Source organism: Mytilus edulis, chromosome 1, assembly GCF_963676685.1.
Source record: "Mytilus edulis chromosome 1, xbMytEdul2.2, whole genome shotgun sequence".
Classification (NCBI taxonomy): Eukaryota; Metazoa; Mollusca; class Bivalvia; order Mytilida; family Mytilidae; genus Mytilus; species Mytilus edulis.
The window spans coordinates 123,815,425-123,836,681 of record NC_092344.1 but is presented as its reverse complement, the minus strand read 5'-3'; the positions used below and the strand labels follow the sequence as shown (position 1 = coordinate 123,836,681).

General features: G+C 33.0%; 2 protein-coding genes across 5 annotated transcripts in view; both read left to right on the top strand.

Annotated features, from left to right (window-relative positions):
* Positions 1–10,498, top strand: part of LOC139518611 (E3 ubiquitin-protein ligase HECTD3-like) — a 69,488-nt gene extending 58,990 nt beyond the window's left edge. For 2 of the 4 annotated variants that reach the window (XM_071310096.1, XM_071310087.1), the window contains exons 12-19: positions 1,348–1,470; positions 2,979–3,068; positions 3,460–3,663; positions 4,322–4,451; positions 5,301–5,454; positions 5,833–5,901; positions 7,209–7,311; positions 8,769–10,498. In XM_071310096.1, coding sequence (XP_071166197.1) covers positions 1,348–1,470; positions 2,979–3,068; positions 3,460–3,663; positions 4,322–4,451; positions 5,301–5,454; positions 5,833–5,901; positions 7,209–7,311 — 873 coding nt within the window. In that variant the 3' untranslated portion in view covers positions 8,769–10,498. The remainder of the gene's footprint in view (positions 1–1,347; positions 1,471–2,978; positions 3,069–3,459; positions 3,664–4,321; positions 4,452–5,300; positions 5,455–5,832; positions 5,902–7,208; positions 7,312–8,768) is intronic. The other 2 variants (XM_071310102.1, XM_071310093.1) reach the window with 1 other exon arrangement.
* A 7,424-nt stretch (positions 10,499–17,922) lies between these two features.
* On the top strand, positions 17,923–20,981 carry LOC139518601 (ethylmalonyl-CoA decarboxylase-like). The gene is made up of 4 exons (XM_071310079.1): positions 17,923–18,021; positions 18,685–18,745; positions 19,369–19,518; positions 20,208–20,981. Exons 1-4 carry the CDS (start codon positions 18,001–18,003, stop codon positions 20,879–20,881), a joined length of 906 nt encoding a protein of 301 aa, XP_071166180.1. The 5' UTR covers positions 17,923–18,000; the 3' UTR covers positions 20,882–20,981.
* Positions 20,982–21,257: the final 276 nt, after the last annotated feature.

The window sequence follows — 21,257 nt, the reverse complement described above, 5'->3', positions numbered from 1 at the left end:
AATAAATATAAAAAGGGGGGTAACAAGGGAGGGGGATTCAGGGATAGTGTGTCAGATCTTTCTGAGGAACTCTGTCCAGTAACCAGTGATGTACCTTTACCTCTACCATTCCACATCAGATCTCCTAACCAGGTATTAATCAATATAAAAAGGGGGGGGTAACAAGGGAGGTGGATTCAGGGATAGTGTGTCAGATCTTTCTGAGGAAATCTGTCCAGTAACCAGTGATGTAGCTTTACCTCTACCATTCTTCATCAGATCTCCTAACCAGGTATTAATCAATATAAAAAGGGGGGGGGGGGTAACAAGTGAGGGGGATTCAGGAATAGTTTGTCAGATCTTTCTGAGGAACTCTGTCCAGTTACCAGTGATGAAGTTTTACCTCTACCATTCTTCATCAGATCTCCTAACCAGGTATTAATAAATATAAAAAAGGGGGTAACAAGTGAGGAGGTTTCAGGAATAGTTTGTCAGATCTTTCTGAGGAACTCTGTCCAGTTACCAGTGATGAAGTTTTACCTCTATCATTCTTCATCAGGTCTCTTAACTGGGTATTATAAATATAAAAAGGGTGAGGTATACCAAGGGAGGAGAATCTTTCTGAGGAACTCTGTCCTATAACAATGATTCAGCGTTACCTCTAGATAGAATTCTTCACCAGGTCTCCTAACCAGGTTTTAATAGATATAATTTTAATGTTATTCTTTGTTGTATCTATGGTATTATTATTTTTAATAATTGAGCTTTCTTTAATAAATTATTTCATATATACTAGGTTGGAAATACCAACTAAAAAAATGAAAATCTAAAGACAATCTGACATCAACTGTCCTCATAACACTCAAACACAGATTATTCTATACAACAAATGAAGTATTTTCATATGTTAATTTGTCTGATTTTTCACCTATACCTCAACATGGAAGTATTTGTGGATATCTATTTTGCTTTGCATTGAAATTAGAATAGGAAACAGTGTTAGACATTTATATTATACTTTTATTAATTTGGTCATACTTTCTCTCTTTCATAAATTCACATTTTCTAAATAAACTCATCATAGATACCAGGATTATATTTAGTATATACGCCAGGCCTGTGTTTTGTCTACAAAAGACTCATCAGTGACACTCAAATCCAAAAAAGTTAAAAAGGCCAAATAAAGTATTTTATTTGATGTCTACAAGAACAATTCATCTATTTAGTGGTATTGAAAGAGTTGAATGTTTAAGTGATATTTCATTCCAAATAAAATATTGAGAAATTTAGAATAAACAAAAACAAATCTTTTTATGGACTTTTATAAGATGATATGAGTATTATGATATAGATTTTCTATGTTTTTAGGTTGGAGATGATTCGAATATTCATAGGGATGTTTACATATTAAATCATCAATGTCGAGATTTTACTAAATATGAGTGGATAGGACAACTTATGGGAGCTTGTCTACGTGGCAAGGAAAATCTGGTAGGTAAAAAAAAGCTTGTATTCTTGGCAAGAAAATTCTACTAAGTTATTGGCATTTGTCTTTGTGGCAAGGGATATATGGTGGGTTACGGGAGCTATTCTTTTTTCATGAAAATATGTTCGGTTATTGGAGCTTTTCTTTGTGGCAATGACAATCTGGTAGGTTATTGGAGATAGTAGTCTTCATGTTGATAAAAATCTTACAGCATCACTTTTAAGCCTGCTTAGCCAAGCCTATTACAAAGACTAAAAGTTATGCCAAACAAGCATGCCAAATAAGCCCCATCACTTGGCGTCCGTCGTCGTCGTCCGTCGTCGTTAACTTTTACAAAAATCTTCTCCTCTGAAACTACTGGGTTAAATTAAACCAAACTTGGCCACAATCATCATTGGGATATCTAGTTTAAAAAATGTGTGGCGTGACCCGGCCAACCAACCAAGATGGCCGCCATGACTAAAAATAGAACATAGGGGTAAAATGCAGTTTTTGGCTTATAACTCAAAAACCAAAGCATTTAGAGCAAATCTGACAGGGTTTAATTGTTTATCAGGTCAAGATCTATCTGCCCTGATGTTTTCACATGGATCGGACAACCCGTTGTTAGGTTACTGTCCTGAATTAGTAATTTTAAGGAAATTTTGCCGTTTTTGTTATTATCTTGAATATTATTATAGATAGAGATAAACTGTATACAGCAATAACGTTCAGCAAAATAAGATCTACAAATAAGTTTACATGACCAAAATAGTCAATTGACCCCTTAAGGAGTTATTGCCCTTTATAGTTAATTTTTAACATTTTTCATAAATTTTTGTAAATTTTTAGAAAATATTTTCCACTGTAATTACTGGGTCAAGTTCATTATAGATAGAGATAATTGTAGCAACAAGAATGTTCAGTAAAGTAAGATCTACAAACACATCACTATCACCAAAACACAATTATGTCATGAATTTATCCATGTCCATTTTTTAATATGCACAAGACCAAGGTGAGCGACACAGGCTCTTTAGAGCCTCTAGTTTTATATTCTAAACACAATGCAGTATTTTAAGTGTGCATTGAAAGCAGCCTCAACCTCTCAGTCCTTACAGACACGGATAAACCGGAGGTTTGGCCAACCATCAAACCAGGTTCAACCAATCATATTTTCTTATAATGTCCTGTACCAATTCAGGAATTTAGCAGTTGTTATCATCAAATAGTCCTTTACTATGTTTGTTGGCATTTGTTTTTGTTGCACTTCAGTGTTTCCGTTGTTCTGTTATTTTCCTCCTACAGTTGATGTGTCACCCTCAGTTTTAGTTTGTAACCTTGAGCTTGTTTTCCTTCAACTGATTAACGACTTTTGAACAGCGGTATACTGCTGTTGCCTTTATTTTTAATGTTCAAATATGATCCTGTTGATCTGGTCACCACATATTCTAAAAAAACATTTGATATGATGTTAGATTTTGTTGTTTTCATTAGAAAAAACAGGCCTGAATTGTATTTGTGTATAATTTAGGTGCTATCTTTTCCTCCATTGATCTGGAAGATGATATGTGGAGAGAGGGTGACCTGGACTAGAGACTATCATACTGTTGATGCTGCTGAGGTATGGGTCATCTTGTTGTAAGATTATATATGGCAGTATTTGTGTGTAGAGCCTAAAAATCTTAACAGATCATATAGATGATCTTTAAATAAATTTATTTATCAGAGCTGATGTTAAACCATCTAAATCTAGAACTTTATAGCACTTGTATAACTCATTTACTGTAGTTCTTTTATCTTTTTCTGAATTAAACATTTTAGATTATAAAATATATACCAAAAATTGTTGGGTATTGGGAGGAAGCAAATCGATGTGTTTGCCTGGTAGCTTAATTATACTCATTCCTATTGAGAACATTTAAGGTATATAAAATTAATGAAATTCAGAACTAATAATTAGCTAGAAACAGCAAAGTATTTAATTATTTATATTGTAAGAATTTTGTTTATAGGTAAAATTAATAGATCAGCTAGAAACAATGGATAAAGAGACGTTCTCAGGAGCAGGTAGAATCTGGAGTACAACAATGACTGATGGTACACCTGTAGAACTGAAGGTAGACGGTGAGGGTAACCCTCTTCCTTTAGACTATGATGACAGACAGGAATATTGTAATAAAGTCAGACAAATCAGAATGTCAGAGTTTGATCAACAGGTACTTACATATTTTATCAAGACCAGTAGCCCTTTTCACAAAAAATATTAAGTGTAAAATTAATCTTACGATAAAAATATTTAGTTGAATTGTTAAGGAATATTTCAGACTTACGATCAATTTTACACTGAAGATTTTTTGTGAAAAGGTCTGCAGAACATTACATATGTATTATATGATTTTTAGTGAAGAAATAAACAAGTTTAATAAGCAGTACAATGATAGCAATAACAATGGTTCTGTAACAAATAAGATGAAATGATTGCAGATTGATAACTCTTTATTTGGTCAACAAATGGCCTTCATTGGTGTCAATCATTTTCTGGAAATGAAATAAAACAATTTGAAAATCCTTTGTGTGTTCTAGCACTAATATCGTGAAACAGCAAGGATCAAGAGGTCATTATGACAAATTGTTTAAAGTCGATTCTTTTTCTGCAATGTTCATATAATTTTTTTTAGCTTAATGTTTTGGCTAAAAAAATAGCAGTTGTAGAGTCTTTTATTCTAAACACCTTCACATACATATTGAGCTGATTTTGAAGTAAATATATTGCATATTACAGGTTATTGATACTTTCCTTAAATACTTGCACCATCAAGTAAAGCTCAGTAGCTAAAACTGTACTTGTATAATAAATGTGTAACTATATTGTAGATTTCTGCTATCAGAAAAGGTTTGCTGAAGACAGTACCCCAAGCTGTATTTGACTTACTTACGTGGCAAGAACTGGAACACAGGATTAGTGGCAACCCAGATATTACAATAGAGGCTTTAAAACGTTCTGGTAGGTGTATGTTGTTTATCAAATTTATAAATGGTAAACATTAGAAAGAAATAATTTGTATGTTCCTATTAAAAATGACTTGTTTAAGACCCATTCACATTTGAATTGATTTAAACTAGATTGGTTTACTTAAGATGGATTAAAGGTCTAATGTGTACAATTTGAATCGGACTTTAATCTGTCTCAACTAAAACAACATAAGAGGTAGTTTAAGTTAAATTGATCTAAAGTGAACAGATCTATTTGAAATGTGTACACATAGATTGGTTTAAGCTAGTTAGATTAAAAGGAAAATAATATAGAGGCAAAACTAACATAACACCCTGTATATATATCAGTGATTCTTTGTTTAGTCCATATTTCTCTGTTAACGAACCTTTGCGTACTAGAATGTAAAAAACAAAAATCCTTTTCAGAAACTGCAGTATTTTTATGTTGTAACTTCCTTGCTGCAGTTTTTTTGTTTCAAAATTAATGACAGTGCAAAAACACCAGTAGTAAAATTTAAACTTCAAGAGAAACAATCACTTCCATTTTTTTTCCCAGTGTGTGTATCAGTGTATTAACTCATATAGAATTTGATAAATTATTTCTATTTATACACAATGTTTACAGTTTTACAGGTTATTTGGTCAGATTGATTGCATTTTTTCTCAATATTTGCTGTTGTTATTATTACATACAGCCAATCTAGTGAAACTTGACATAATCTGATTGTCACCATACAATAGAATATATGGGTTATATATTTTTTTAAACATTTTGTTTTATTAATATACATGTAGATAAATAATCAAGCATTTGTATTATATTGATTTGACTTTTCGTAATAGTAATTTATCTTTACAGTACATTATGATGACATTGAGGAGGATTGTTCTACTGTTAAATACATGTGGCAAGCATTAGAAAAATTCTCTACAGAAGACAGGAGTAGATTTCTCAGATTTGTTACTGGTCGTAAACGTTTACCTGCTCCAATTTATGTATCGTCTGGTAAAACGTAAGTTTTCATAGAATCATATTTATCAGATGCTAGCGGTGCTCCTTAATTTATGTCACTGAGAATATCTTCCTCATTTGATACATTTGGCAATTACTTGTGAATGAGATTATTTTAGAATTATGTTGCAACTCTGTTTGTTAAGCATGTAAAAAGGGATTTAATAACAAAACTGCACTTAACCTGTATTAAAACCTGTATTAAATAGATATAAAAAGACGGGATATGAGTGCCAATGAGACAACTCTCCATCCTAGTCACAATTTATAAAAGTGAACCATTATAGGTCAAGGTATGGCCATCAACACAGAGCCTTGGCTCACACCAAAATTCTGTCTGTGAATTTTTATTGTATGATGTATATTTTTCTTTCCACAGAGATGCTATTGATTGTTTACCAGAGTCCTCAACTTGTGCTAATATGCTTTACATTCCTACATATACAAGGTAATATACTCTTTATCTAAACCTAAAAACTCTACTGATATAAATAATTATGCTCAATTTAAATACATATTTTGGGTTTTCAGTAGCAAAAATCAGATTATGGTGGTGGTGGGGGGATGGGTGGATGCCTCAGGTCTTCTCTTTTCTTGGAAAAAGTTTGGTTAATTATTTAAGGAATTACTGAAGCATGACTTGAGTGGGCCTCCTTATGCAATCATTTGGTCCACCTTATGAAAATTTCTGGTTCTGCGAAGGAAGTAGTCCAAGTAGTTCACCTACAGTGAGCACTAGTCTGACACAAAGGGATGTGTATTATGACCCTGCTCAAGACAAGGGGCTGTTAACTCTCATAATAATTGACTAGAATTTCTAAATTTCTTGTCAAGGTTGGCAATTCTTTATAAATACTCTTTTTCATGCTTACGGGCATTATATATTTTTTTGTCTGTTCGTTGGTTCATGCATTCGTCCATCCATCTGTTCGTCCGTCTGTCCAGCTTCAGGTTAAAGTTAGTCAAGATATTTTTTGATAAAATTGAATTCAAATCAACTTGAAACTTGACATGTTCCCTATGATATAATCTTTTCAATTTCAATTTCCAAAAAATAGTTCACATCCACTGGACATAGAAAATGATAGTGTGGTTGGGCATCCATGTATTATGAACTCATTCTTGTTAAATTTTTCTGAAAGCAGCATTAAGCATCAATCATCAATCAATCATTACATGTAATAATTGGCCTCTATCAAACATGACCACCACCTCTGTAATAATTGGCCTCTATCAAACATGATCACCACCTCTGTAATAATTGGCCTCTATTAAACATGACCACCACCTCTGCTACAAATTTCCATTTGTTTGTCTTTCTTCTCCTTAGAACATACCTTTGCACTCAAATAGTTCTAATCCTTGATCATTCTGATACATGTACATATATATCATTTTTCATTTTTATTTCATTATTAATATGGAAACAACAATACAAAAGCTATTGAAACATCATATCCTGAGGCCAAACTCTGATAACTATAGAAAGTCTTGCACCAAGCTCTGACATTCATGTTCTCTTTAACGAAGTATTGATAATTACGATGTCATGAACCAAGTGTTGATAATTACGATGTCTTGGTGCAAGCTCTCATAATCGTGTACTCTTGAATCAAGTCTTGATTCAAGCTCTGTGAATTGTGTAGTTGAACCAAGCTCTCATAATCATGTAGTCTTGATATCAGCTCTTATTATTCTGTAATCTTGATATAAGCTGTAATAAAAGTATTTGATGAATATTTAATATTAATTCAGTTCAAAGGTCGCTGAAGAGAAGTTACGATATGCTGTATATAATTGTACAGATATGGATGCGGACACGTTATACTTGAGTGATACAGATCTTGATATATTTTAAGTATGCCGATTTCTTTTCTGCATGTGTGTACTAGTTTTCCCCCAGACTTTTTTGTTCTGACATTTTTTTAGTTAAGACATAATATTTGAATGAATGTCTGATTTTTAACAAAAAGATGATGTATATAACGAAATGTAATCGCTAGAATAATCATAGAGACAGCAAAAACAACTGTTTGAGGATCAATGTGTTGAAAGAGAATCAATAATATTATATAAAAAATTCACAATTCTTATTATAAATATTCCACAAAAAAAGGTTCTGTGTACTGATTGTCATGCTTATAAACATATAATTATTTATTTAATGAAATAAGCATGCTTTGTTTGAAAATTAGTTACTGCTTTGCTCCATTTATTTACCTTTATTTAAAGCATTAATTTTATTTTGGTGACAGCAGAAATATGCTAGATTATCTTTAAAAAAGGGGGAACAAATTAAATGCTTAGCTTGCTTTACACATTTATTATAAGAAGCAGCGAGAGCTAGTAATGAAGACCTAATGATTTTTCTTGTTTTTCTGATAAATAAGTCTCCATCATCCTATATTTTCTTTTACAATTAGTTTTAACAGTACGTATTTCTCAGTCACTGACAGACAGGGTTTGTTTCTCGATATAACACTTCCATCATCCTATAATTTTTTTTACAATTAGTTTTAACAGTACGTAGTTCTCAGTCATGCACTGACAGACAGGGTTTGTTTCTCGATATAACACTTTGGTTACCCTTTACATTATACAGTATCATATATGATGAAGTCTTGTACACTGCTGCTATATATGATAGCATTAAAACTGCAACTTTTATTCATATATTACATAATACCCCCACTCTGATAAAAAAAGGGGGTTATATTGCAATCATCTTGTTTACCCGTAACTTTCTCTGTTCTTCCAGCAGACACCTGTTTGCTGATACTTTTAATTTTTCAATATTTTGGTTAATCTTGAGCATTTGTTGTCACAGCTGAATAGAATGACTACATTCCCTTTATCTCTCGTTGATATTTAACCAATGTCTCCTTTTACTTATTCTCCTGAATATGCATGTAAAATTTGCCTTTGGACATGAAGCCAGAAACAATCAATCCATCAATCCTTTTATTTGTATATAAAACTGCATAAGCATGAATTGTAGGTTATGATTACATTAATTAAGATAGACTTCTAACTATGTTGCATTGTATTTCTAGTGTCAGGTTTGTTTATGTATTGCTACATTTATTAATTTGGTAGCATGGATGATATGGATGAGAATTAGTACACACAAACAGAAATATTTCGGTATACTTTAACTTCTCACTATTATAGATTAACTAAGTGTCAATGTAAAGAGGGTACATAATTTATTGAACTATTTATATAATATTATGAATTTAATTTTTTTTCAATCAATGTTATTACATTTAAAATATAACATAATGAATTCTATTGAACAACATCGTTTACTTCCAGTGCTAAGATTGCTGAGCAGAAACTACGCTACGCTGTTTACAATTGTACTGACATAGATTTAGACTTACAAGACTGGGGTGATTCATCAGACACTGAATAAACAATGGCTTGATACACATAGCCCAGTAGACAGAGCCACTGATATGTCAAATAGTCCGTCATATATCTGATACACATAGCTCAGTAGACAGAGCTACATCAAAAAGTCAAATAGTCCTTCATATATCCATAATGTATTGCTGAATGTGACTTTTTATTAAGATATTAAAACATTTAGGGTATCAAAGTGCTGTAAGTGGTCAAACTTCTAATGTTTGACAGCAATATTAGTTTTGTTCATTTGATGAAAGTACAACAGGTCATAAGATACTGGTTCCTGAATAGAGCCAAAGGTACCAGATGTTAGCTGTAGGTGTCAGACCACCAATTAAAAGTCCCTATCTGTTCCACCAAATTTTGCAATTTTCACAGTTTTCTAAATATTTTACCTTAAGTTTAACTTCATAGAAACCAGGTATATAATCCTGTATTGTACATGTATCACCTTTCTCCATGTTTAAAATCTTCTAAGAAAAAATAATTGTCTTTGGGAAAATAACTACCCCAAAAATAACCCCTGGAAATTTTCTATCAATCTTAAATTAGTATACTATGTAGCGCGTTAATCCAGAATATTTAATGCAAACTCATAGACAGGTGAATTTTGGCTCAAAATGGCCTAAATATATTCCTCTTTCGCCAAAAGTTTCATTTCTGCAAGTGTGTTGGTTAGTATATAATTAAACAATGACATCAGAAGCACTGTTTTGTGTCAGAGGAGGGCTACTTTACATATGTTCTAAATTGGAGGGAGTAATTGGTGGTCTGACACCTAAATAATATATTATATGTTACTTTTATAAACACATCCTGGTATTTTAGCCGTATTCTAGTTTATTATCATCATTATGGTATTTCTTTGGTTCGTGTGATTTCAAAATCATTTGTTCAAAATATACATACCAAATTTCTTGTAACCTGTCCAGTATAAGAAGAGGCTTCATATTTTTCTGAAAGTGAAATATTGCTTGTAAAAATAATTTTTTTTTTTATAGTAATAGCTTTGTAAGAAAATATTTTATAACAATGTCAATTATTCTTTTTAATAAATATGGAAGAATTATTAATGGAAAGTTGTGAATGTTTTCAATACATAAAAAAAATTGAAACACATGTAAATGTATTTGTCATTATGTTGATATAGTGTTGTTCACGTTTAATATCAGTGAATCTGGTTAATTATATGGCAGGATGAGAGAGGCTTTGTAGAGATATTGGCTTTTATACTAATCATTAATATTTATAACTCTGTTATTTTTCTAAGATATTCATCAGCAGTGAATTTGTACAAGTTTCAAAGATTTTTAAAGTTAACATATTTTTTTTATTATTTGTTATTTCTTCCATGCCTTTTTTTCTTTCAATATTTTTTAGCCAAAATTGAAGTTTCAAATTATTAAGGTTAGGATACGTTTCAATAAATGTAAAGATTAGAAATCATGTTTCAAGTATACACCAGCCTATTGTTTCTCAATCTAATTGTATTCATTGATAATGTAATCTGATATCATGTATGATGTTGTATAACAATTTATTATTAGATATTCTGTGATTTGTTTATGTTTTGATAAACCAATGTGATTGATGCTTTTATATTCAATTAATAATATTGATGTTAAGATATTATAGAATTGTTTGGGTTGTTCATTTATTAATCCCACGCTTAACTTAGGCACACGTATTCCTCACATATCCTTGAAAAAACAGAGCCAAGCTTTTAAAATACAGTACAGAGTATATTAAATTTAATTGTTGTGAGTGGAGAAGTATTGTTTTGCCAGAGATTCAGGGGTGGAACCTGTTTTTCTAATGATTTAAAGGTGATATGTAGACACACTGAATCTTTCCTTTTAAATGGTCACAAAAAGATTGTCATCAGAAGTCATCAGGCATGATTACCTTTTATGTGTTGTCACAATTGGTAATTCAGAGGAAGCAAGAAGTCTTAATCAATTGAATTTTGACCAATTGAGAATTGAGATTAAACAAACCACAAAAAATAATCAACAAGGAAAATGCATATCGGGTAAGAATGGGAAAAATAAGTCAAGAACTGTATTAGGGAACAACTATTTTGAACAATCATACAGTTTTGAGACCCTTAGAATGTTTCCTTCTTTATACAATATAATAACTTCTTAACCATCACTGTCAGCTCAAGCAGGGACAGACAGTTATACTCAAGCAATATCCTATCACCATCACTTTCAACTGTTTAGTTATCATTAATATCCTACATAAAAGGTACAACACACTATTAATCACTCCAAAAAAACATCCATAGAAATATAAATAAAAGCAAACTACTCTTAGACAAGATAGTCTGACTATAACATAAAGATATGGCAGATAATTTGATGGAGTGTCAAGTCAGGAGACACGTCAGTGTCTGTTTCTGATAATTTATCCGTTTTAAGTGTCAAGTCAGGAGACACATCAGTGTATGTTTCTGATAATATACCTATTTCAATTGTCAAGTCAGGAGATGCATCAGTGTGTTTCTGATAATATACCAGTTTTAAGTGTCAAGTCAAGAGAATCATTAGTGTCTGTTTCTGATAATATACCAGTTTTCCAGTTTTTTAAGTGTCAAGTCAGGAGATGCATCAGTGTGTTTCTGATAATATACCAGTTTCAGGTGTCAAGTCAGGAGAAATATTAGTGTCTGTTTCTGATAATATACTAGTTTTAAGTGTCAAGTCAGGAGATGCATCAGTGTGTTTTTGATAATATCAGTTTTAAGTGTCAAGTCAGGAGAAATATTAGTGTCTGTTTCTGATAATATACCAGTTTTAAGTGTCAAGTCAGGAGATGCATCAGTGTGTTTCTGATATCAGTTTTAAGTGTCAAGTCAGGAGATGCATCAGTGTGTTTCTCATAATATATCAGTTTTAAGTGTCAAGTCGGTAGAAACATCAGTGTGTTTCTGATAATATACCAGTTTTAAGTGTCAAGTCAGGAGACACATCAGTGTGTTTCTGATAATATACCAGTTTTAAGTGTCAAGTCAAGAGAATCATTAGTGTCTGTTTCTGATAATATACCAGTTTTCCAGTTTTTTAAGTGTCAAGTCAGGAGATGCATCAGTGTGTTTCTGATAATATACCAGTTTCAGGTGTCAAGTCAGGAGAAATATTAGTGTCTGTTTCTGATAATATACTAGTTTTAAGTGTCAAGTCAGGAGATGCATCAGTGTGTTTTTGATAATATCAGTTTTAAGTGTCAAGTCAGGAGAAATATTAGTGTCTGTTTCTGATAATATACCAGTTTTAAGTGTCAAGTCAGGAGATGCATCAGTGTGTTTCTGATATCAGTTTTAAGTGTCAAGTCAGGAGATGCATCAGTGTGTTTCTCATAATATATCAGTTTTAAGTGTCAAGTCGGTAGAAACATCAGTGTGTTTCTGATAATATACCAGTTTTAAGTGTCAAGTCAGGAGAATCATTAGGGTCTGTTTCTGATAATATACCAGTTTTCCAGTTTTTTAAGTGTCAAGTCAGGAGAAACATTAGTGTCTCTTTCTGATAATATACCAATTTTAAGTGTCAAGTCAGGAGACACATTCGTGTATGATTCTGATCATATACCAGTTTTAAGTGTCAAGACAGGAGACACATTCGTGTCTATTTCTGATCATATACCGGTACCAGTTTTAAGTGTCAAGTCGGGAGACACATCAGTGTGTTTCTGATCATATACCGGTACCAGTTTTAAGTGTCCAGTCAGGAGACACATCAGTGTGTTTCTGATAATATACCAGTTTTAAGTGTCAAGTCAGGAGAATCATTAGTGTCTCTTTCTGATAATATGCCAGTTTTAAGTGTCAAGTCAGGAAACACGTTAGTGTCTCTTTTTGATACTATACCAGTTTTCCATTTTTAAGTGTCAAGTCAAGAGAAACATTAGTGTTTCTTTCTGATAATATACCAGTTTTAAGTGTCAAGTCAGGAAACACGTTAGTGTCTGTTTCTGATAATATACCAGTTTTAAGTGTCAAGTCAGGAGATGCATCAGTGTGTTTCTGATAATATACCAGTTTCAAGTGTCAAGTCAGGAGAAATATTAGTGTCTGTTTCTGATAATATACCAGTTTTAAGTGTCAAGTCAGGAGATGCATCAGTGTGTTTCTGATAATATCAGTTTTAAGTGTCAAGTCAGGAGATGCATCAGTGTGTTTCTGATAATATATCAGTTTTAAGTGTCAAGTCGGTAGAAACATCAGTGTGTTTCTGATAAAATACCAGTTTTAAGTGTCAAGTCAGGAGAAACATTAGTGTCTGTTTCTGATAATAACAGTTTTAAGTGTCAAAATAGGAGATTTACTAGTGTCTGTTTCTGATAATATACCAGGTTTAAGTGTCAAGACAGGAGACACATTCGTGTATGGTTCTGGTCATATACCAGTTTTAAGTGTCAAGACAGGAGACACATTCGTGTCTATTTCTGATCATATACCGGTACCAGTTTTAATTTATGTGTTATGGAAACAAAAGTTAATCACCGCCGTCATTTATGAGATTTAATTTTGGTCAACATAATCTGTACGATAATTTAAGTTTGAAGTTAGATTCATAACAAACTGCACATATACATATTATAGTTAATTGCTATTAATAAGTATTGCAATATGCATTGTGTTTAAATGCAATATCAGTATTTAGTTCTATTTTAATCTTTAATTAATCCTAATTCTATCTTACTTTTGAGATATAGTTTTTCATATGTGACGTAATTTTTCTGCTGTTTCAGAAATTTCATATGTTCAAATTTTTAATGCCTTTTCACCATCGTATGTGACGTAATTTTTAATGCCATGTGACGTCATTTTCATAATTTACTGCGTTGAGGCCTGGACTGAGTCGGGTGTGTCTATTCTGTGTTGGTCATTCATTATGTATTCGTGTTTGTTTTATGCAATGAGTTAATACTTTAGTTTCATTATGTATATTTGTTATATTCATTTGATAAAATTTACTGTTTGCAATAGCATTAATTGTTCTAAATAATTAGGATGTTCTTATCCCAAGCATACAAACTTAGCCGTATTTGACACAACCTTTTTCAACTTTTGAGTTTCAGTGCTGTACAACTTTGTACTTTTTTTCGCTTTCGATCTTTTATATCTGGGCGTCACTGGTGAGTCTTGTGTGGACGAGGCGCGTTTTTGGCGTATTAATTTTTAAACCTGATGCTTTTTGTTATTCATTAATCATGTGTTTCTGTGTCTAATACGTTTTCCTATTTATTTGTATTGTAGTCCTGTAATATTATGTTGTCATTTCTATGTTATATTTAACATTGCCATTAAAGTGCGAGGTTTGGCATGCCACAAAACCAGGTTCAACCCACCATTTTTTCCTTTAAAAATGTCCTGTACCAAGTCAGGAATATGGCCATTGTTATATTATAGTTCGTTTCTGTGTGTGTTACAATTCAACGTTGCGTCGTTTGTTTTCTCTTATTTTTGAGTGTAAATTGACATTGCGATAAGACGTGTCACGGTACTTGTCTATCCCAAATTCATGTATTTGGTTTTGATGTTATATTTGTTATTCTCGTGGGATTTTGTCTGATGCTTGGTCCGTTTCTGTGTGTGTTAGTTACATTGTAGTGTTGTGTCGTTGTTTTCCTCTTATATTTATGCGTTTCCGCCAGTTTTAGTTTGTTATCCCGATTTTGTTTTTTGTCCATGGATTTATGAGTTTGAACAGCGGTATACTACTGTTGCCTTTATTTAAGTGTCAAGTCGGGAGACACATCAGTGTGTTTCTGATCATATACCGGTACTAGTTTTAAGTGTCAAGTCAGGAGACACAACAGTGTGTTTCTGATAATATACCAGTTTTAAGTGTCAAAGTCAGTAGACACATCAGTGTCTGTTTCTGATGATACCAGATTTAAGTCTGGAATTTCCTGTTTTTTTATTTGTAAAATTAGGAAATGTCATTATGTTTGTCTCTATGTTTCAGTGTCTAGTCAAAACGTCTCAGTGTTTCTCTTTCAGGAAACATCTGTATGTTGTCACTTTCTATTTATCAGTGTTAAGTCAAGGAAACGTATCAGTGATTGTCCCTGTTTATTTCAATCTAATTAAAAACCGAGCTCTCATCGCTCCTGTTTCTGATATGTCGCGTGGGAGCTCCCACGCCACATATCAGAAACAGGAGCGATGAGAGACCGGTTTTTAATTAGATTGTGTTTATTTGAGTGTTCAGTCAAGAATCCTCAATTTGTGTACCGGCGTAAAGTCCGTTCTGAGTGTTTGTCCCTGTTTAGGTACCAATGACAAGTTGGGGAAAGGTTTCAATATTTGTCTCTGTTTGTGACAGTGTCAAGTCAGGAAAGCTCAATTCTAATTGTTTATCTACAAATGTAAATTCAGGAATCTTCTAGTGTTTGTCTCTTTATCTCTCTGTAACATTGTCGGCAGTGTCAAGTCCGGAATATTTTCAAGATTTTTTCACTGTTTATGTATCCGTGTCAAGGTAAGAAAATTTAGTGTTTGTGCACTTTTATGTGCATATGTCAAGCCAGGGGGAAATGCCGTTCTTTTCACTGTAAATTTACAGTTTCAAGTGTCAAGGCGAAATTTTTCTCAGTGTTTGTAGCAATTTAAGGGTCAAGTTTGGAGACTTTCTTAGTAAAATAATAAAATTATGTTGTATAACTGCTAATGAGACAACTTACAACCAAAGTTCAAATAAAGTCAATATAAGCAATAACAGGTCACCCTACGGTCTTTGATAAAGAGAAACACTCATACCATATTGTATACTTATTGACTGGGTATGAGTGGAATGTTAGGTTTATTGTCTCCGAGGTGCAACTATTGCACTGCGGCGTAACTTAGTAATTTAAAAAAAAACCACGGTTTACCTATGTTATCTAGGTTTGCCGTCAGTGCAGGACGTAGCCTTAGCATTTCCGAATATTTATGAAGTAAACGTTAACCAAGATGGTTGGGTTTCTGTTTTTTATATAACGATGGTGTTTTCCCCCGCCATTAATTGTATGTTGTCTTTTTCGATATACTAAACCACTTTAAGTTACTGACTGGCCATGATATTTGTGAAAAAGTAAGTTAATTGTACCCTCGGATACAAATATTGCCCTCGGCTACACCTCAGGGCAATAGTTGCACCTTGTGGACAATTAACTTACTATTCCACTCATACCCAGTCAATAAGTATACACTATGACATGTCCCATACACGATAAATGGTCAACAGTTCAAGGATTTAGATAAAGGAAGATGTGGTATGAGTGCCAATAAGACAACTCTCCATTCAAATAACAATTTTTAAAAGTAAACCATTATAGGTCAATGTACGGCCTTCAACACGAAGCCTTGGCTCTTATCGAACAACAAGCTATAAAGGGCCCCAAAATTACTAGCGTAAAAACCATTCAAACAGGAAAGAATAGAAAGATACAAGTCCTTGAATAGTCCGAACTAGAAAACCAATGGCATAAATTATAACAACATAATATACGAAAAACAACTTTTATAGATATGAACCAACAACAAGCTCCTGACATGGGACAGACACATAAAGAATGTCGCTGTTTATGTACACTTGTCATTCTATGCGTTAATTTGTCTCTGTTTGTATGCGCAAGTCGGTTCCAACTGTATCGTATGCCTATAACACGTAGAATGCTAATCACAAACACGTGTTAAAAAGTAAATTAACAGAGGATTTTGAAAATAAATAACTCAGCCTTGATAATCACAAAAATTAATTGTTTGTTCTGTGGTAGTTTGAAAATAAAAATAACCTGACTTACAGCGGATTGAAAATAAATAACTCTACAGGTCTATTCAAAAGTATAAATGGCACTAGATTCTTCATAAAATTCATCGTTTTTCACAAAAAAAATCGGGAAACACTTCCCAAATCTTTGAATAATAAAATTATAAATATTATTTGAATATACTTGAAATGCCTGAAAATGGGTTTTATTTAACTTGAGGTATATTGTGTCAGAAACACATACCTCACTTTTATTACAGGGTAGTAACTACAATGTACATTGAGCCAAATGCCTCATGTAGGAAATTTCAAAATCAAATATTTGTCTTCATTTCAAATTGTTTACACAGCGAGTGTCTTGCAAGAAACAAGTTCTGTTCTCACTCAGAAGTAGCCCCTGTTTTTTAAGGGGTCAATGTTTCTTATTTATTTGTCTTTTGTTCATTGATCATTGTTGATTGCCCCTCTGTTAGTGTTGCATTCCTTTTGTTATTTAGTAATTTTGTTATTAACTTGACTGAGTTTAAAAAAAAAACAACAGCCACATATACTTTCTATGTGACTAAAATGTTTGCTTAAGCCTTTATCCTACATATTGGTATTTTGATGGTGTCCCTAAAAGCTTAAGTTTTACATTGAATCTTTACATTTTGCTTTGAGACCAAAATATTGTAAAAAAAAGATAAAACATAACTTGCATTTTCAGATTAAGAAAGAGACTGGGAACCATTAAAAGAGCACGATTTTGCGTTATTTGATTTATAGATTCTTGGGGTCTTTAGCGGCTCCAAACACCTTAAATTTTTTTTAGCCTTGCTACGCTCGGCATCAATGTTTTATATATTTTTAAAACAGGCTAATTACAGCAAAACTTTAAATACCTTGTATAAATGCAATACATGTATATGCAGTAGAATTCAGAAGATTGATTTCCACAGATGATGATTATTAATTCTGATTATAGGGTACATACTTTCATAATGACTTGATTTTACATTTATTATTTGTAATTCAAAATGAATTTAAAAATTGTATGTTTTCAAATATTATAAATAGTTGTGAAAATAAATAACCAGTCCTTGTTTTAATGAAAATGAAAAGCCTGGCTTCAACAGTGTAGAAAATGAATAACCTGTCCTCTTAAATTACAAAAATAAATCCGCCCCAGAACATAAAATGGTTGTCCTCTTACTGTGTGTGCTATATTCACATAAATATAAAATATCATTATTGCGGATTATCATTGCTTACACCGGTATCGATGCCCTATTTTTAAACTACTAGTTCCTTGTTTAAAGCAATACGTTTATGCCTGGCACATACAGAATATAGTTTATAACAAAAACAGTCTACTTTCATTTTCATTTTCATGTTGATAAATGATAATAAACTGCAAATTTGTGAGTATCTGATAAAAGAAAGTTATTCGTCTTCTTAAGGAAATTTTATCTAATGTAAAGATCGTATGAATATTAAACATGAAACCGTGTTTTTGGTGTTTTGGAAAGTATTATGTTGTCTTCTTTTCTTTGTAAATTCCTCCGCTAAAGGAACACCGTATCACACGGCGTGTAAACGCTTAACTCTCAAATTACATTAAATTTTTAACTTAAGCATGTTTTAAGGTATTAAAATATAACAAAAGCAAGAATGTATCCCCAGCACATCTGCACTTACATTTTTTATGTTCAGTGGACCGCGAAAAAGGGGGAAAATCTCTTATTTGGCTTTAAAATTAGAAAGATCATATCATAGGGAACATGTGTACTAAGTGTCAAATTGATTGGACTTCAACTTCATAAAAAAAAAACCCACCTCGACCAAAACCTTTAACCTGAATCGGGACAGACGAACGGACGAACTGACGAACGGATGAACTGACCAACAGACAAACGAACGGACAGCCGCATAGACCAGAAAACATAATGCCCATAAATGGGGCATAAAAATAAAATAGTAATGGTATTTGTTTGCATTGGTCATGATCTATCTGTATATTATGCATTAGTAACAAGATATAATTGACAATATACGATGGATGTAAGAATGTGCTTTAATTTCAGTCAATGGCATGTTCGTATTTCCAGTTTGTCAGAAGTTCCCATAGATTGGTCAATCTAACAGGTATGTTTACATTTTCGTTACACTTTACCTTTTCTTGTTAAAATGTTGAGACGGTGTAGACCTATATTAAAATGTTGAGACGGTGTAGACCTATGTTAAAATGTTGAGACGGTGTAGACCTATGTTAAAATGTTGAGACGGTGTAGACCTATATTAAAATGTTGAGACGGTGTAGACCTATGTTAAAATGTTGAGACGGTGTAGACCTATGTTAAAATGTTGAGACGGTGTAGACCTATGTTAAAATGTTGAGACGGTGTAGACCTATGTTAAAATGTTGAGACGGTGTAGACCTATGTTAAAATGTTGAGACGGTGTAGACCTATGTTAAAATGTGTTAAAGGCCGTACATTGACCTATAATGGTTTACTTTTTTAAATTGTTATTTGGATGGAGAGTTGTCTCATTGGCACTCACACCACATCTTCCTATATCTAAATAGCATGGTTGACATTGTAAGGTTTTAATATGACTGTTGCCTTTTAAATTATTTAAATTCGAGGCGAGCTGATGAAAGTTTTTCAAAGATACAGTTTCACTTTGTAGAAACACTATGCTGACAGATTCTTAACATGTGACTTGTCTTTTGCGATTACAACTTAAACTGAAAACATTTTTTAAAGGTTTTACCAGACGAAATTGCACAAAGGTACACAAAGCTGAAGATACACTTAAACACATGACCGGAGGGAGTGTTACACTGGACAAAGATGAGAAAAGTGGAATAGCTGTGATTTCTCTTGATAATAATAAGAAAAAGAATGCACTATCAGGTAAATACACAGACCATATTTGAATGTTGAAAGGTAAATGCACAGGTCATGCAGGAAAGTTGACAGGTAAATACACAGACCATACTTGAAAGTTGACAATGCTGGAAAGTCGAAAGGTAAATGCACAGGTCATGCAGGAAAGTTGAAAGGTATAAACACAGCCTATGCTGGAAAGTTGACAGTTAATACACAGACCATGGTGATTCACAGGTAAATACAAAGACCATGGTGGAAAGTTAACAGGTAAATACACAGACCATGCTGGAAAGTTGACATTTAAAAAAGACAGACCATGGTGGAAAGTTGACAGGTAAATACACAGACCATGGTGGGAAGTTCAGAGGTAAATACATAGACCATGGTGGGAAGTTCAGAGGTAAATACATAGACCATGGTGGTAAGTTCACAGGTAAATTCAGACCATGCTGGAACATTTGTAATATTCCATCTGCTTGCCTTATATATCATGTACTGTGTTATGATGCTAGATAAAAACTGAGGAGGAAAGGTAAAACCTGGCCACCGAAAGCTATATTTGTTGTCAAGCCTAGGTGGTCGTGTGGTCTAGCGAGCCGGGCATAATTCAAGGCGATTTGGTGCCACGATATCTCAGTATCATGAATTCGAATCCCGACCAGGGAAGAACTGAAGCAAATTCAAAAACATAATGTACTTTCTTTTGTTTGTAGGTTCTATGATGTGTGAACTCAATGACATTATCAATGAATTGCAGTTATGGCAGACTGGAAAAGGTCTCATTCTTAGAGGGGAAAACCAAACATTTTGCTCAGGCGGAGATCTTGATACTTTTCAAAATATTCTGTCTCCTGAACAGGGATACATTATGTCAGGTTTTATAGGACAATGTTTGACAAATCTTTCCCAGTTACCTCTCATTAGCGTTGCACTGGTTGAAGGCAATGCATTGGGCGGAGGAGCAGAAATGGCAATGTCATGTGACTTTATGGTAATGTCTGATGATGCTAGATTTGCATTTGTACAAAAGAAAATGGGCGTCATAACTGGTTTTGGTGCTGGTACACGGCTAGTCAGAAAGTTTGGAACTTTGAAAGCTTTGGAAATATTGGCTTCTGCTAGAACAATGGATGCCACGGAGTGTGAACAATTAGGACTAGCAAGTAAAATATTACCGCATTCCGATAACGTCCTTGACCTGACAAAATCTTGGTTACACAATTACTGTGACGGAGACCCAAAAGTCGTTCGAAATTTAAAAGCAATGGTTGTTGCTGCTAGTAATTTATCTCTTGAAGACTCACATGCCATAGAAAGGAAATTATTTAGTGAACTTTGGGGTGGAGAAAGCCATTTGAAAGCACAAAAAAGTAAACTAAAACATTAGTTTAAAAAAAAAGAGTTTTAAAAGTGTGAAGTTAAAAGGAAAGTAAATAAACACTGATAATATTTATAGATAACTTAATAAAGGTTTATTTTGAACAGAATTTACTATTAAAATCATAACAATACAAAATCAATGCACTATTTTACACAGCAGTCAAATATTGGAAGTTTAGAAAAACTCTAAATCCGTGTCCCGAGGAATGTATAGAGCAGAATTGAAACCATGTCATAAATAAAGTCACCAAGCTGAATTATTCAGCAAGAGGACATTACATATACAATGGAACGTACGTCATAAAAGTTTACGGACGATTTTAGCTTTTTTAATTGTCCTTGAGGAGAAGTCCAAACAGGAACATAACATAGAAAAGGGCCTT